The 18,030-nt window shown below is 53.8% G+C and overlaps 1 protein-coding gene across 1 annotated transcript in view; it reads right to left on the bottom strand.

Annotated features, from left to right (window-relative positions):
• Positions 1-14,794, bottom strand: part of SLC27A1 (solute carrier family 27 member 1) — a 16,839-nt gene extending 2,045 nt beyond the window's left edge. The window contains exons 1-12 of the mRNA XM_019641839.1: positions 14,544-14,794; positions 12,869-13,036; positions 6,079-6,473; positions 5,789-5,950; positions 5,621-5,690; positions 4,654-4,745; positions 4,469-4,578; positions 1,808-2,017; positions 943-1,069; positions 714-851; positions 478-642; positions 8-63 (exon numbers count right to left, since the gene is read on the bottom strand). Of these exons, the coding sequence (XP_019497384.1) occupies positions 8-63; positions 478-642; positions 714-851; positions 943-1,069; positions 1,808-2,017; positions 4,469-4,578; positions 4,654-4,745; positions 5,621-5,690; positions 5,789-5,950; positions 6,079-6,473; positions 12,869-13,035 (1,692 nt within the window). The 5' untranslated portion in view covers position 13,036; positions 14,544-14,794. The remainder of the gene's footprint in view (positions 1-7; positions 64-477; positions 643-713; positions 852-942; positions 1,070-1,807; positions 2,018-4,468; positions 4,579-4,653; positions 4,746-5,620; positions 5,691-5,788; positions 5,951-6,078; positions 6,474-12,868; positions 13,037-14,543) is intronic.
• Between the last annotated feature and the right edge of the window lie 3,236 nt (positions 14,795-18,030).

Genomic DNA, 18,030 nt, shown 5'->3' with positions numbered 1-18,030 from the left:
CATTGGGACTCAGCTGGCCATGGGGGTCCGCGATGGCTGCCATACCTGCTTTGCCTTCTACTCCTAGAGACAGGAGTAGACAGGACGCTTGGTTGAGAACACCATCCCTCACCCCACCATGGGACGAGATATGCCCTCAAACATTGGCCCCTGATCTCTGGTCTCCAGTCCCTTCCACCTGGGCTAACACTCGCCCAAGCAGCAAACATTTTATTGAGCTCCTACTGCACTCCTGCAACTCTGGGCCAGAGTCCCTTTTAATAATCCCATTGTTCTGGATAAGGAAACAGGCTTAAAACACACATAAGGGGTGATTCTAGATCCAGTGGCTCCCACCAGGCTGTTGTGTGCAGTTGTCCAGGTTGTGCACTTGAACTTGGACAGTTGTCCAAGGGCACCTGTACCCCCAAGCTCCTCCTGACTGGGCTCCCCAGGGGCTGCTTGTACCCTAGAACCACCTCTGAAGGTCCAGCTTGCCTGGTACAGCCACCCCGTACACAGCTACATCTGTCTGGCCCAGCAGGCGGCTCAGCACACCCTCCACCTCAGTGGTGGAGACGTTCTCCCCACGCCAGCGGAAGGTGTCCCCACTGCGGTCCCGGAAGTACATGTAGCCCAGTTCATCCATCACCAGCACGTCACCTGGCAGAGGAGGGAGGAGCAGGTGAGAGGGAAGCCACCATCCCCACAGCCAGCCCCCAGAGTGTGCATACCTGAGAGGTAGGCGCTGTCGCCCTTGTGGAAGACACTGTGGGCAATCTTCTTGCTGGTGGCACTCTCGCTGATGTAGCCATCGAAGCGACGCAGTGGGTCCTGCTGGTTGATCTGGCCCACGAGGAGGCCGGGCTCCCCTGGGGAGAAGGCCACCCATACTCAGGCTGCACTGGGTGACAAGGGGTGGGGGCCCCAGCTCCCAGAGGACTAGGTGGGGCCCCTGCTCACCGAACTGGCATGGGATACAGAGACCCTGGGCATCCCGCAGTAGTTCCATGGTGTCCTCATTGACCTTCACCAGCCGGATGGGGTACACATGGGGCAGAATGCGGCTGTTGAAGCCACAGGAGCCGACCTGGGATAAGGCAAACTGAGTAAGCAAGGAGCCCTGGGGTGACACAGTGTCCTCCCCCGACACCTTGCCTCATCTGTCCCAGTGCCTGAAAGAGCATTCCCAGTGTCATTCCAGCTAATGACCTTGGGTGATCTGAAAAATAGGGGTATTAAGTAGAGTGATGCCCCCCCCAGAACCCAAACCCCCTCCATCGCCACTTCCTGGTCTATGAAATCCTTTACACTGGCAAGAAGTGGGTACCTGGAGTGACCCTGGAGCCACGTGGGGGCACCAACAGACCTCATCTGTTCCCACAGAGCTGCCAGTGGAGGTGGGGGCGCTGCACTGAGCTCATGATGTTGGATACGCAGAACACACCCAATAAGCTGTTGGTTTTTTACAGAAGAGGAAACTGAGGCCCAAGGAGCCTGAGGGACTTGCCCAATAGGAGGTGATCAGCACCCCACCTCCACCTTAAGTGACTCTGAGCTCTGCTCTCCCTGCCACCTCCCCAGGTGGAAACTGAGGCGCAGAATGGCTGAGGCACGTGCCCCGGGCACATAGCCACACCAAGGACTTGAACTCAGGGGCGACAGTCACATAACTAACTGCGCGCTGGAGGAGGGTCCCCCGTGTGCCTTTGGCGGAGAGGAGTCCTAGGAGATTTCCCCTCCCCCACCCATACACCCCCTCCTGTGGACACCGGGGCCACAGAGATCCTTATACCCCAAATCATGCCTGGCGCCCCCCTGTGCCCACCTTCCCGTCCATGTTGGCGATGCTGCAGTTGCACTCAGTAGCACCGTAGAACTCGCCAATCTGGCCTACGTGGAAGCGCTTGGTGAACTCCTCCCAGATGGCTGGCCGCAGCCCGTTGCCCACAGCCAGGCGCACGTGATGCCGCCCCTCTGCCTCTCGCACTGGCTGCTTCAGCAGGTAGCGGCAGATCTCCCCGATGTACTGGACCACCTGGCAGAGGGGGAATACTCCGTGAGTGGCCACGAGAGCCGGAGGAGAGCTCAACACCCCAGGACACCTCCCCACACCTTGAGTGCTATAACAAAATGGACCCTAAGGATGATAACTGGGGAAACAGCTCAGTCCTCTCAGGGGAACTGGACGCGCCTTCTATGCGAGTGGATCCATCTGGGTCCCCCCACTCCCCTCTGCGGTCTCTGTTCCCACACTGCTTCCTGGGGACACCTCATGCGCCCCATACAAGGCAGGAAGGCAAACCACAGTGCTGATGCCCCACAAGGCAACCTCAGCCCAGAGCCCATGTGCTCTCTGCTGTCCCACACTGTCCCCCAGAGCCCGGCCAGCTGAGACCAGGCTGCCCAAAGTGATGCTTCCGGAATGGGGCCACTGTCAGGCACATGCTCAACGCTGCCTCCCTGACGTCACAGCAGACCCAGCCCCAGTTGCCCATGGAGTCATCTGCTCATTGGTGCCCTATGCAGGGGGCACCTGGACAGGAGCTAGGAGGTGATCATCAACCTTGGACCCCCAGCTACAACTGCAGTGTCAGGGTGTGTTTGTACACCCAGGGTATACGTCTGAGTGGGTGTGGAGAGACAAAGGCACTTTGTCTTAACCATGTTCACTTAACCATTTTTAAGTGAACAGTTCAGTGGCATTGAGTACATTCACATTGTTGAACAATCATCCCACCGTCCAAATTCTCATCTTTCCAAACGGAAACTCTGTCTCCATTAAACACTAACTCCCCATCTCCCTCCCCCAGCCCCTGGCACCCACCATTATACTTTCTGTCTCAATGAATCTGACTACTGTAGGGACCTCATATAAGTGGGATCACACAGTATTTGTTCCTTTGTATCTGGCTTATTCACTTATCATAATGTGATCAAGGTTCACCCACATTGTACCATGTGTCAGAATTTCCTTCCTTTTTATAGCAGAATAATATTCCATTGTATGGATGGGGAAACATTTTGCTCTTCCATTCATCTGGTGACAGATACTTGGGTTGCTTCCATATTTTAATTATTGTGAATAATGATGCTATGGACATGGGTGTACAAATATCTCTTTGAGACCCTGCTTTTAAATCTTTGTTTTAAAAACGGTCCTCACCAAACACAAACAGACACACAGTATGATTCCAATTACAGGAAATGTCCAGAACAGGCAAATCCACAGAGACAGAAAGCAGATTGGTGGTTGCCAGGGGCTGGCAGAGGGGGATGTGGAATGACTGCTAATGGGGAAGGGGTTTCTTTTCGGATGGAATGGTTCTGGAACTAAATAGAGGTAATGGTTACACCACACTGTGAATGTACTAGATGTCACTGAATTGTTCACTTTAAAATGGTTAATTTTATTTATGTGAATTTCAGCTCAGTTAAAAAAAAATAGTCCTCATCTTTCAGAGATTTTCCTGAAACATCTATGCAAAAAGCACACTGCTGTCTGGTGGCTTCACAACAATACAGAAAGAGGAATGTGGGTGGGGGTGAAGGGGGCAGGACAGAATGACTGATGGCCCCTGGGGCCAGTGACGGGTACTTGGGAATCCCCCAACTTTTCTGTCCACATTTGTATGTATTTGCAACTCTCAATAATTAAATTTTAAAAACCAGACTCTGTATTCCAAGATTCAGATTAGCCATTTTCCCCAAGACTTCTCCAAGCAGAACGTAAATCCTCAAAAGCAGAGCACAGCACAGTCATTGCCCCAAGGGGTACTCCAGAATGCCCTGCACAGAGCCCCTGCCCTACCCAGCTGTGTGACCTGGGCAAGTGGCTGAACCTCTCTGGGCCCCACCTGACCAAGGTAGGGTGGCACCTGCCAATTTGCCAGTCCCTTGGCACATCCCATTCTCTCCCAACCTTCCCCCTTCCTCCTGGAGGAATGGGCTAGCACCTGTATTTCCACCCCCACAACAGCACTAAAATCCTTGGCCAGAGTTCTTCTCACCAAAGAGGGGAAAGGAGAGGAAGGGACATGTCTTAGCCCGCCTGCTCTCCAGGACAGCAGATGTCCTCCTCCTCTGCCTCATGCTCACCCCACCTGGAAGCCCCCACGCCTGTGGCCTTAAACAGCCCAGGGCAGTGATTATACCCACAGGTCTCATTTCCATGCAGCCACCTGCAGGGAAGACCCGGGCCCAGGGAGGCAGTGACTTAGGGAGCTCAGGCAACCTGGGCCCAATCCCAGCTGCATTACAAGCCTCAGTTTCCCCATCTGCAAAATGGGCATGATGTCTTTGCCCACTTCGAAATGGTTATGAGGAGCCAGTGAATTTACACATGGACGGTTTAGCCCTGAGCTGGATATAGAGCATGTGCTCAAGAAACACTGGCCATCCTTCTGTCCCCATGCAGGGACCCTGAAGAGGAGGTGGGGGAGCAGGCAGTGCCATAATGGTGGACCCACAGATGGGGGTGGGGCCTGACCGTGCAGTTGTACTTGACGCAGTCATCCCAGAAGCGGCTGGCTGAGAACTTCTTGCGGAGGACAACCGTCAGCCCGTAGATAAGACACTGCCCCACGCCCATGATGTTCCCTACAGAGGACAGGCTCGGTGAGGGGTCCCAAGTCCTCAGCCCCACCCAGCCCTGCCCAAGCCTCCTCTTCATACCTGCTGAGTGGTATAGGGGCAGGCAGTCATAGAGTACATCTGCCCCCCGCATGCTGTAGGCATGGTGGCCAAAGGCTGCTATGCGATAGTACCTGTAGGGGTAGGGAGGGCAGGGGCTGGGACTACGTTCCCCCAGGGTATGGGAGTGAGGGAACTGGGGACACAGCAGGGACCCAGGCCAAGCCAGCCCAGCTCGCAAGGGGCTGGTGGGAGAGGCACATGCAGCAAATACAGAAACTCTCCATGATGCTGGGTGCCCTGAGGAATACAATAGGGGGACAGAGAGGCTGAAAGTGACACAGCCAGGGAGCGTGGGGGATCCTTTGTAGGGAAGTGACACTTGAGCTGAGACCTGACCAGAAGGAGCTGAGGAGGCAAGGTAGGGAAGGGTTCCCAGGTGGTGGGCATAGTACGAGGAAAGGCCCGAGGCCAGAAGGAGCCTGGCCAGTCTGAGGAAATGTGAGGGCCCAAGAAGGGAGTAAGCAAGGGATGGAGAGGAAGAAAACGACATCAGAGAAGTGGCAGGACCACACAAAACAAATGGGGATTTTATTTTGAGGGTCAAAGAAGGTACAGGGAGGTTTGGCACAGGGGAGGTATGATTTAGGATTTTAAACACTCCTGTGGCTGCTGAGGGGAGGAGAGCCATTCAGGTACAGGAGTGGGGGCAGCACGAGGCCGAGGAGGGGTTGGGGCAGATCCAAGGGCAGTGGGGGGATGTGGAAAAAGTGGACAAATTGAGGGCACAGGCTCTGCTGATGGGCTGCATGTGGGGAAGAGGTGGGGCAACGAGGGGCCCAGAGCACAGGCACAGGCCACCACTGCGTCCTGGGGTGCACCTTAGGTTTTATGGGATTGGGATCAAGATGCCCACAGACCCCAACAGGAGCTAGGGTTTGGGGGTCAGGCTGTAGAGAAAGTCTGGAGTTACTCTCCGGGCTGGGGGCAATGCTCATGGGCCCCTTACCTGCTGTGCACGACAATGGCAGCCTTGGGCAGCCCCGTGGTCCCCGACGTATAGATGTAGAAGAGTCGATCTGTGGGAGATGCGGGTGTTGGGAACTGGGTGCTGGGCGGGTGGAATGAGGGGACAAGATGGGCATTAGGGGGAGGGGGGCCCCTACCCTAGACTCACCGTCCATGCCTTTGCCAGGGGACTGGGCCAGTGGGGCCGTGGATGCCTCTTTCAGCATTGGGTCTAGGAGCTGGGTGTCCAGACAGACACCCTCCGGACTCAGGTCTCCAGAGCAGAACTTGAGCAGACTCTTCCCCAGCTGTCCGCTCACCTCAGCCACCGCTACAGCCCCAAACAGACATGTCGCGGTCAAGAATGGGCAGGCCCTGCCCAAGGCCTGGGATGCACAATCTGCCTGCCCCAGGCAGCCCCAGGCCCCTGCCCGAGATGATGCAAGCACCCGGTCTCACCTGCTGCCAGCTCCCCTCCGAAGATGAGGGCCTTGGCGCCCGAGGTACCCAGGCAGAAGGCCAAGGGCTCACGCCGCAGGTTGACATTGAGTAGCGCAGCCTCCACGCCCACCTTGGCCAGGCCTAGCCACAGCCCCACGAACTCGGGTCGGCCCTCCAGGAAGATGGCCACCACGTCGCCTGGCGCGAGGCCCAGCTGGTGGAAGACGTTGGCCACGGCATTGGAGTAGGCATCCAGCTGCGCAAAGGTCCAGCACGCGCCACTGCCTGCATCCACCAGGGCAAGGCGGTCAGGCTGCTGCCGGGCCACCACCTGGAAGATCCGCGGGATGGTGTGGTGGGCGCGCTGGTGCCACCACAGCTCCAGGCGCACGCGGATCAGCACAGAGAGGCCGCTGGGAGGGGGGACAGAGGGGATGGTGTCACTGGGCACCAGGCCCAGCCCCAGGATGACCCTCCACCCCAAGCCTCAGTGTCCCCATCTGGAGAAAGCAGAGAAAAAGGTCTCTGCACCCTCGAGGTTGGTGAGGGTTCAAGGATGACCCTTTGGTTGGTGGGTCTCTCGGGGGACTAAAGGCCATTTACCAACCAGCCCAGAGATGGATTCTCAAAACTGACCAGGCCATGCAGTACAAATCAGAGTCCCCTGTCTTCCTCCATCCAGCTTGGTCGGTGACCCTGAGGGAGCCGGCGCCTAGTCCTATCTTCGTTTCTCCCCCTGGGACATCATCCCAAGTGCCCCATGCTGAACCCCACCACCTCCAGCTTCGACCCTTTATGCTCCACCTGCCCCAACCAGGGCCCAGGGTCCAGGGTCCAGGGTCCAGCCCTGAGCTGGGCAGCTGCTCCACCCTCAAGTCACTTGATGGCACTAGGCACAGGTGACCAGAGTAGAGGAGGCATCTGCCCCAGGTGAAGCTAGAAGACCTGTTACAGAGATACAGGAGATGCAGTGTGATGAGCATTTGAAGCAGGTGTGTCTCACTCCCCCTTCCCCACCTGCTACTGGATACCAGGAGGGAGCAGGACCCCCAACGGAAGTGGCCACGTTGCTCAATGATCACGTGGAGGTAAGCAGCCACCAAAGACGCCGGGCTGTCAGATGATTAAGAAATGAACTGTTTTGTTGTTTTAAGTAAACAAAAATTGCTTCAGATCACAGAACCAAGAAATCCAGAATCTCTTAGTGCAGCAGCTCAAGAAACAAGTGGTTCCCCTGGCTTTATATGGCTCCCTGCCCCACCACCCACAGTCTCTGGCTGTAAGAGGTAACCTTGAGCTGGGTTAAACCACTGCGAGTGGGGGCTGGACTGTTATAGCAGCTTGCTCTCCCCTAACCAATATAGGCGGCGGCGTCTGGACTCTGCCCCTACTTAGGCCTCATCTGGCCATCATGTCCCACCAGCTTTAGCGTCAAATTTATTATCAAATCCATCCTTTGCACCCCTGCTGTCTCCCCCGTGTCTCCTTGATTCCCTGCAATGGCTTCCTTATATCCCTGGACTCAACATGTCCACAACAGACCTCAGCACTGACATTCATTCATTCGTTCCCTCCTTCGTTTACGCAGGCAGCCGATGTATACCAGCATCTGTTGTGTGTTAGGCACTGTTTTCAGCTCAGACATGACCAGATCTGACCCTCAGGGGCTCACAGTTCTCCCAGGGAAGAGGACTCTCTCCTCATACATGAACGAGCATGAGGGAAGTGCTAGCTGGTGACAAGGCCCTGACCAGTGATGCAGTCACAGTGATGTGGACAGGGGCAGGGGTGGGAGTGGCCCTGGAGACAGGCAGGCAGGTGATGTCTGAGCAAGGCAAGGAGTAACCATGGGTAAAGTTGGGGTGCACAACCAGTGCAAAGACCCCGGGGGTGGGAGTGGCCATGGAAAATGAGGCACATTTGAGAACCAGAGCAGAGGTCATTGTGGCAGGAATCGGGTAAGAGGGAGATGGGTGGAGATGAGGTCCTCGGTGGGCAGGTGGATGTTACAGGAGAGGATGTACAGGCCTGCTGGCATCTGCAGTTTTTAAAAAAAGCGGTCAGGGTTCTGATGACTTTTATGAAACTTCCTGCTTGGGTCACACTGCTTACCCTGTGGCCCCTGGAAGCCCCTTCAGCTGCTCCTGGGAAAGAACCAGGGTTGTATCGCCCTTGTGACCCTGCTGAACCCCCGCACAAACACATGCTACCCACCAGCACAATAAACTATGCATAGCCCCAAATGCCTGCCTATTCACTGGGCTCCTCCCAGCATCCTCGCTGCTCCCCCCAAAAAAAATATTCCAGGGGGTTGGCCCTTGCAATGTGCCCACTGATCTCCCATCGCAGCACAGATTCCCCCAAATGGGGCCAGACTGGGTCAGATTCACACAAAAGGCGCGAGTCATTCCCAGCAGGGAAGGGAAAATGCGGGCAGAGGGTGTGGGCAGGCATTTGCTGCTTGAGGTAGTGGGCTTAGAGTCTTTCATCCTGAAACTTGTGTGACATATATAAAAGTAAAAATTATAAGTGAAAGTGGAAAGAAGATGGCACCAGGTGAGGAACAGGATGGAGAATGTGCACATTCTAGGCACAGAGAACAAAATGAGGTTTGTACAGATTTCCGTAGCCATATCTTAGGAAAGAGACACTGAGGAGAGAAATTACAGGGCTGGGGCAGTGAAGTGAGGGCAATTTTCCCTGCACACCCCTCTAGAACAATTGAATTTTGTACCATGTATTTTGTATTAACTATAACAAAAAATAAGTAAAGACATAGAATATTAAAAGTTAGCTGTTTATACATCCACCTGCCTGGTCAGATCCCCATGGCTCATCCATTTACCATAACTAATAAATAGAGTAGCTAAGATGAACAGCCTCTGCGTTTCTTGAGTACCTACTATATGCTAAGTAGTGTCCTGAGATCCCCATTTGCCAGATGATGGATGAGCTGCAAGCTCAGAGAAATAAATTATTGGGTTGTAGGAAAAGTCATGACACATTTTTGCAATGAAAAAATACGTCTTGACTTTTCCAACAACCCACTAGCATGCCCAGGGTCACACAGACAGTCAGGGACAAAACAACCCAGAACAAGGTCCCCTGGCAGAATCCCGCTGCTCCTCTTCAGGGTGGCCACAAAGGCAGGCCAAGTGCCCATGGTGCACACAACAGGTGCTCAATTCACGCTTCTTGAAGGAGAGGCATTGCATAAGGACTATTCTTACGGATGAAGGAACTGGGATGCAAAGAGCAATGGTCCACAGGCCAAATAAAGTCCACAACTAGACATGCTGCCTCCAGCCACCAAGCTCCTAACCACCAGTTCACGTAGCCACCAAGACACCCATTGCCAGCTGATGGCAATCGGAACCAACACATCTGAGTGCCTACTGTGTGCTCAGCTGTCCTTAGAGCTTCCCTGATAAAGCACCCTAAGAAGCCCATGGGGGTACTAGTGTCACAGCCATGGGGAGAGGGCCATCAGCAAGGTTGGGAACCACAGGAAGCAGCCCCTGCAAGTAGGCTTCCCCATCCACAGATGACACAGCAAGAAAAAGGAACTGAGGCTGCAGCTGGTTACATTCCGGTTACGTGAGCACTCAGTGCAGGGGCACAACCCTCATAGCTTGTCGCCTGTCCATCCTGCCTAAGTCCCCAGGCTCTCTGAAGCATAGCCACACAGGCAGGCAGTGGACGCCAGTGCTCAGCTCCATCCACATGCCTGGGCAGCAGCCCAAGCCATCCCCACCCTGGGGACAAAGAGGCCAGTCTCCACTTCTCGGGCTTTCTAGCCCCTCTGCTCCTCTAACCCCCTCCTGGGGCAGGAAGAAATCAACAAGGTTAAATGTGGTCAGATTTCATCCCACAATTACAGCACAAGTTGGGAGAACTGGGGCAGGGTGCTTAAATATTTTCTGAACCCAGGGTCCAAATGCAGGCCCCACCACCACCCTAGCACAGCAAAGAGGCTAAGAACACAGACTCTGAAGCCCTGCCCCTTTCCTGGCTGTGTGTTCCTGGGCAAATGACCTCACCTCTCTGTGCCTTGGTTCACCAACCTATAAAATGGGGTCCATAAACATTCCTTCTCACAGGGCTGCGAGAGCATTAGAATAAGGCCTGATACACAGGGAGGGCTATACAAGCTACATTAGTTAGCTACTACTGCATAACAAATTAGCCCCCAAATTACCACTGGAAACGTTTATTATCTCATAGTTCCTGTAGGTCAGGAATCTGGGAGCAGCTTAGTGGGGGTGGTTCTGGTTCGGGGTCTCTTGTGAGGCTACAATCAAGGTGTCAGCTGAGGCTGTGGTCATCTCAAGGTTTCACTAGTAGAGAATTCACATTCAAGTTCATTTATTTGGGCCTCTCCATGATGTGAGGCAGCCAGTTTCTCCCAGAGGGAGTGACCCAAGAGAAGGCACCCAAGATGGGAGCCACAGTTCTTTTTATTACCTAATCTCAGAAGTAATATCCTGTCACTTCTGCTGTGTTCTATTTATTAGAAGTGAGTTACTAGGTCCTGCCCACTCTCAAAGGGAAGGGATCAGGTAAGGGCATGAAGACCAGGAGGTAGGGCCATCTGCAAGGCCGCCTCCTACAGAAAAGTGTGTCAAGCCCTGTGTCAAACACTTGGAGTTGACCCCGCTTCTGCCCTGTCCCAAGGGGAGACAGGGCAGAGCACGAATACCCCCAGCTCCATGGGGCAGAGCTGGGGCCTGGGCAAGCCCAAGGAGGTAGGGAGGGACTGCCAACCATGCTCCTGCTGAGTGCAAACCTGAGTGGAGGCCAGGGCCACAGTGACACAACGGCCAACACAGTCTCCATCTGGGCCCCCACAGGGCCCCAGTCTAGTAGGGGGAGAGAGGTCCAAGGATTAAAAGGCAAGAAAGCAGACTCATCAGACAATTACAAATGATAAATGCTGCTAGTGTTACAAGTCAAGCTTTGGAACCACTCTGCCTGGGTGTAAATCTTGTCCCCCTGAACTTGCCATCTGTGTTATTTTGGGCAAGTGACTAAACCATGTTGTACCTCAGTCTGCTTATCTGTAAGATGAGGACAACAGAGTACCTACCCACTTCACGGGATTGTTGGGAGGGTTTGAAGGAGTCATGTTTAGCATAGCACCTGGCATGAAGGGAGCCCTCTGTAAATGTTGGCTGCTCTGCCTGAAAGCAACAAGGAAGGGGCGGGAGGAGGGTGTCTATAGAGATGCAGTGTCAGGGAAGGGCTCTATGATAACGTGACATTTAGGCCATGGCATGATGAAAATAATGAACAGGGAGAGTGATCTGGGTCTGGGCAGAGGAAACATCAAGTGCAAAGGCCCTGGGGCTGAAACAAAGCTGAGCATGTTTAGAAACATCAAGGAGGGCAATGTTGCTGGAAGAGTGACAAAAGAGAGGAAGTTGGGGACATGGTCAAGAACCTTGTGTGGTCTAGATTCTAAGGGCAACAAGGAACCATGGGAGGGTGTTGAGCAGGAAAATTCAGCCAAGTGTCCCCTCAGAGAGGCAATATCATAAAGTGGCACCAGGCAGGAGACCCAGTGTGTTCCAGGCAGATGGAGCAGCCTTAGTCTGCCAAAGCAAGATGATTTGAGGGCCAGGTGAACCTATGGGGAGAGGTGAGTGGGCAGGGGATAGGGCAGCAGGACCTCTGGAAGCTGAGTCTTTCTCCTGCAGAGAATAGGGGTTGTGGAGGATTTGTGAACAGTCAAATCTGCAGGGGCATGGGCCAGAGCATGAAGAGGAAAGGACAGGTTCTAGCAGGTCAGAACCAGTCAATTTGCACTGGAACTTTTCCCAGCTCCACACCATCCTTGATGCTCATAGAACTTGTTTCTTTCCCCTTACAATGGGTTAATCCACCCTGTCCCCAAGAGGAGAGGGTACCCACAAAGGCACCAAGCCTGACGGACCCACAGCAGGTGCTCACATACTCCCCCAAAGGGGGGCTACTACTGAGATTTACTCCTATGGGGACGGCAGCAATACCTATTTCATCCCCAGGAGGACCCCCAACAGCTCCTTTGGGCAAACCCCTCAGAGACACTCCCAGAGACCTTCCAAGAGGCCTGGAAACGACACCAGAATCCCCTCCCAGAGATCCCAGTCTCCAGAGACCACCAAATAAGTTTTGGAATACATAGCAACCTCTCCAAAGACCCTGAACAACCTCCAAAATCCCACACAGACCCCAAACTCTCAAAGAGCCCCGGGTCACAGAAAAACTTGTAAATGGCCCTGAAGAGGCACCCACCCTTCAAAGACCTTAAAAGTCTTTTACAGACGCCCCAAGAGGCCCTTTCATCCCCCCCAAAAGCCCTAAATAGACCCAAAGTGTCTGGGCAGCCCCCAGAGAACACTCGGTCAACCCTGTACACTCCTAGGGACCTACCAGAATCCCTGAAGAGCCCACAGAGGCCTTCCACAGTCACCAAGCCCCCACAGATAAAACCAAACACCCATGGCCTCATAATCAGCCCGTTCTCTACCAACTCCTCACAGACCCCCAAGTTGCCCTCCAGCTCCCTGTTGCCACAGCCTCAAGAACACTGAAACCTAACTCATCTCCCCGCAGAGACCCTCAAGCCGTCCTCTGTAGGTCCTCTCCTAATCCCCCAACCCGTCACTCTTTCAGGCCCAGGCCTAGGTCCAGCTTGTAGCCCCGCCCTCACCCAAGCCCCGCCCCAGTCTCCAAACCCTCTCCTCAAGGCCCTCAGGGTCCCGCACGCCGCCGCTATTGTGTTCGCCCCCAGGGCGCACTGCCCCGGCCAGGCCCGGGCTGTACTCACAAGAGGTCCCGCCTCGCGGTCTTGCAGACGATGCGCAGGAAACGCCAGCCGCCGCCGCCCACGTACACACCGAGGGCCGCCGCTGCGCTCCAGGTCCACGGCAGCCCCAGCAGCCACAGCAGCACCAGAGAGGCTACGGAGGCCGAGCCCGCACCCGGAGCCCGCATCCTGAGGAGGTGGAGAGCCCTGAGTCCTCGGTCCCCTCCGGCCCCGCCCCCAGGGCCAGTTCAACCCTCTAGATGAGCTCCGCCCCCACGGGCGAGTCTCGGCCGCCCACTTGGAGCCGCCCCCTATTCAGACCCACCTGTTCCAAACCATACCCCGCCCCCATGCCTGCCTGGGATTGGCCACACCTCGGCTATATTCCGCCCCTGAACCAGGGCTCCGCCCCATCGTATGCTGAGTACAGGCCTCCTTGCTCCAAGCCCGGCACACGCTTCTCCGCCAATCATTAGTATAGGCCACGCCTCCATACACATCTCTTCTACCCTGTCAGTCACTGTCAAGCCTTGTTCCATGTCTTGACCTAGGTGTGGGATACCGGACCCAAACTCCACCCTCACGACTTGGCCCCCAAGCCTGGGATCCACCTTGTTCCCACCACAAACCCAGGCCCTTTCCAGTCACTCCACCAGACCCCGTCCCCATGCCATAACCTAGTTGCTGTCCTCAGTTCCAGGATCCATCACTCTTCCTGTCCCCAGGCCTGTCCAGCCACAAGTCCAGGGTTTTCCTACAGGTCCCTCCAGTACCACCCCGCCACTCATTGGGCCCCGCCCATAAACACACGCCACGCCCACTCTGAGCTAGAATCCGCCCAGACTGCATTCCCAGCCCCAGGTTCCATCCCAGGCCACTCGCTCCGCCCTCAGGCTTTGGCCCTGTTGCCACCCTCCGGGCCTTCCTCAGGCCCACCAAGCGCCCGAGGCCCCGCCCCACCTGCCCGCGCAGGCCCACCCCCAAGGTCTTCTTCCGACCAGTCTGGCTCAGAGCCCTTCCGCCGCATAGCGGAGGCCCGCCCCCTTCTGGAGGCCACGACCACAGAGAAGGCCCCTGGACCAGAGAGACTACGGCTAACGAGACCCGGAGGCTAGAACGGTCCGGTTTAGACAGCCGCTGTCTCCATGACAACGAAGTTTCACCCGCCCCACGCCGAACGTTTAGGAAACACGTGCACCCCGCAGCCGAAAGGCGTGGCTCCTTGGTGCTGGCAGTCACGCCCTAGATGGCAACCAGGACTCCTACCCCGGGGGACTGGGAAATTGCAGTTCACACTCGGGCCTAGCCTGTACTAGATTCTTTCCCCAGCTTGTCCTAAATCCAAACCCAAAGCCTCTTCGATCTTAAACCTACATTCCAGAGACCCGGGGAGTTCTAAACTCACAGCCTAGGATCCCAGAAATTCATAATCCAAACTCCACCTTAATTTGAAAGATATTTCAAGGACCTATCTAATCCCAAATCCATATCCCAAAATCTTGTCAATTAAGTCTCAATGTAACACCCCAGAAGGCCAGGGAGAACAAACTCCACACACCAGATCCCCACCCTCCCACAGGAGTTCTTTATTTGCACCCCAAGGTCCTAAATTCCCACCCAGAGACGCAGAAGCCCCACTCCAGATCAGGTGCGGCCAGCCCTGGCCTGGCGCACACCACCCTGTTCCCTGGCTGACCTGGAGCCGCTCACAGACCCTCAATCTTGAACGCTCCCTCGCAGTCTCCCAGAAGCTCAGGCAGAAGGCAGGCAAGGATGATCAGATCAAGACAGAAAACCCCAAATCTAACCCCAGCAGGTGGGCCCTACAGGGTTGGGGCGTTGGGGGAGGGGATCTCTGTTTCTGCAGACTCCTGAACCCTGCTGTGCCTGGTCTGTGCCCAGGAGGGCCTCTGCCTTGGATCCCTTCCTCCAAGCTCCTCCTCCTCTGCCCCCCTACCCACCCCACCCCGACTTGTTTTCTGCCCTGCTTGGCCGACCTTCCCAGTACTCTCCTTGGGAGGCGGCCCAGGCCTGCTTCCAGCACCATTTGAGAACAGGGCTGGGCAGGCACTCATTCCCCACGCTGTCATTGGTTCCTGCTGGCAGCCCAGGGTGGGTGGAATGGGGGCTGAGGAGGCAGATCCCGAGGACAGGCCCAGAGCCAGCCACTAGCCCACTACTTTCTTGGCCAGGAGTCAGCAATGACCAGTAACTATAGCTGGACTCTTATCCTACCAGGTAACACTACAATTATTACTCCTATTTTGCAGGTAAAGAAACTGAGGACTGGAGCTGTCCCAACAGCTCCGGGTTGAAATTCATTCATTCATAAATGTGGGTTGAGAGCTTGTCCTCCCTTCCTCCTCCCTAAACTACTCCTCCCACTCCTCCTTGCCCTGATTTCCCCCCTCTTTCCCCGCTTCCTCCCTCTCTTTCTCCATACTCCTCCCCCCTCTTCTTGTTTCTTCCTCCCCTCCCCCTTTCCTGCACTTCCCCCTTTGTTCCCCTTCCCCTACTTCCTTCTCTTCCTCCACCCACTCCTCCTTCCTCTTCTACTCCCTCTATCCCTCCTCCTCCCCTCCCCACTCCTCTCTTCTCTCCTCTCTCTGTCTCTCTCTCTCCCCACCCTTGCCCTCCAGCTTTCCCTCCTCTTTCTCTCCCCATTTTCCCCCTCTCCTTCTCCCCCTTATCTGACCAAGTACACTGAAAGTCTGGACTGAATAGTAAACGTGACTATCTCTTACAACGCTACCCATAGCTCCTGGACATACTCTTAGGAGTCCTGGGTCTGCAATCTTGAAATCCAAAAGCTCTGGAAACCCAACTTTTACCTAAGGTGGTGTCACCACTTCAGTGAAGGGACCACTTGCCCTGTGCTGACCCAGGCTGTTTCCAGTGATCAGTTATCCCTTTTTATCCCTCTTTATCCCTTATTTATCCCTTTACATAAGGGCCACCCCCACACCCCGAGGGACATCACACAACACATGGCAGCTTTCACCCTGTTACTTCCTAAGATGTGAAAAATTCCCAATTCCAAAACACATGACATTAAAAATAAAACAGCTATTTTACCAGCAAAAAATTCGTCTATTTGAGAATAGCAAAGAACTGCAATTTGGGACAAGCAAGCTATAGCAAAAGCCATAGGCAAGTCCCACAAAGGAAAGGAATATTATTTTATAGAGAAATAAAGAAGTTGGGAAGAGTTGTTTTGAGAAAACCCTCACTAGAGAAAAGTGAGAGTTCAGGGAGATAACAGTTTCTCATTGGCTGAGTTACTAGGGTAGTCTATTTCTTGTAAGAGATGCAATGTACATCTTTTTTGGGGGGTCTGTAATTGAAATCGAGTGGCACTGTGTGAGAGCGCCCCCTTATGGCCTCCCCACTCCATTTTAGCGAGGTTTCCCTTTACTAATTTTCACACACAACTGATTCTGGATGAGCAATAAAGGAATAGTCCTATCCCCACTTCACAGAAGGGAAAACTGAGGCCTGTACAGGGAGACAGAACTCAGGCTGCAGGGCTAAATCAGGCTCTGCCCCTCTTCAGCTGGGTGGCCTTTGGCAGGTCACCTCTTCCCTCTTGCTTGCTTTCTGGGTGATAACTCCCACTTCCCAGGGCACTATGCATCAAATATTTTTTGATCACCCACTGCACAAAGGTTGAAGACAAAGGGCTTCTCATCTGGAGAATAAAGGGGCCAGGCACACAGTAGGTGTGGGGCACAGCCTGATGGGTGTCTCCTTTCCTGGGGTGACCCACAGCAAAGGTAGTTCTTCAAACTTTCCAGGACAGAAATGAAGCATACGTTGAAATAAAATATCAAAATATCATAGCATGGGGATTTCACTATAAGTAGAACATGAGCACCACATGGGAGTGAGCAATTTCTCTGCCACAGTCAAGTGCCCACCACAGTAGGGAAATGAGTTTCCTGGGGCTGCCATAACAAAGTACCACAAACCAGGTGTCTTAAAACAACGGGAATTTTTTCTCTCACAATTCTGGAGTCCGGAAGTCCAAAATCAAGGTGTCACAAGCCGCATTCCCTCTGGATGTTCTATTGTAGGAGAGCATCCTTCCTGCCTTTTCCAGTTTCTACAGTCTCCAGTTGTGCTTGGCTTGTGGCCACATCACCCCAATCTCTGCCTCTGTCTTCACATGGCCTTCCCCTTGCGTGTCTGTGTTTTCTCCTCTTCTATCTCTTAGAAGGACAGTTGTCACTGAATTTAGTACCTATCTAGATAATCCAAAATGATCTTATCTTGAGATCCTTAATTTAATGACATCTTCAAAGACCCTTTTTCCAAATAAGGTCATAGTCACAGGTCCTGTGGGTTAGGATGTGGTCATATCTCTTTGGGGGCCACCATTCAACCCACTACAGCTGGATGAAAGGTTAGATCAGAGTTACTGCCCACTGGGGACACTTGACAATATTTGAAGACATTTTAATGGTTACAACTGGGGAAGGGGAGAGTATGTTACTAGCATCTAGTGCATTGAGGCCAGGGGTGTTGCTAAACAATGTACAAGACAGCTTCCATACAAAAAATGATCTGGCCCCAAATGGCAAGGGTGCTGCAGTTTGAAAATTCTGGGGTAGATAACAGCCTCAGTCAGATTGGCGTTGGCTGACAGCCCGACACACATCATTCACTGGGTGATTTGGCCAAAGGAGTCAGCTTCTCCCAGGCTCTGTGCTTCATCTGTAAAATGGGATAAAATGGCATGGACTTTGTAGAGCTTCTGAGGACATGAGCCTGGCACCCCGGTACCTCATCAACATTGTAGAAGAGGTCTCCACTGTTGGGGTGATTTTGCTGTCAGTGACCTCTTGAATTCACAACAGGCTGGATTTCCCAGAGTTCTCGCAAAATGAGGAAAATCTGTCCAGGAAATTGTTTCTAAATGGAGTGAAACAGGGACACATCTGGAATGGACCCATTCATGGAGCGTTGGCAATGTGAATTAAACTCTTGGTAATGAGGGGTTTGTGGTTTTCTTTTTATAATTTAAAGCCAATACCTGTACTAAGTTCCTTTCAGAGTCTCCCACATTTCCATAAGCCCTGAAAAATCCTCCAGACCAGGTGTTCTGGTTAGCTACTACTGTGTAACAAATTACCCCAAACTCAGTGGCTTCATACAACAGCAATCAACTATTTCTCAGGATCCGT

Source organism: Hipposideros armiger, unplaced genomic scaffold, assembly GCF_001890085.2.
Source record: "Hipposideros armiger isolate ML-2016 unplaced genomic scaffold, ASM189008v1 scaffold_64, whole genome shotgun sequence".
NCBI classification, from domain to species: Eukaryota; Metazoa; Chordata; class Mammalia; order Chiroptera; family Hipposideridae; genus Hipposideros; species Hipposideros armiger.
The sequence above is the reverse complement of the archived record's forward strand: the minus strand, read 5'-3'. Positions and strand labels throughout refer to the sequence as shown.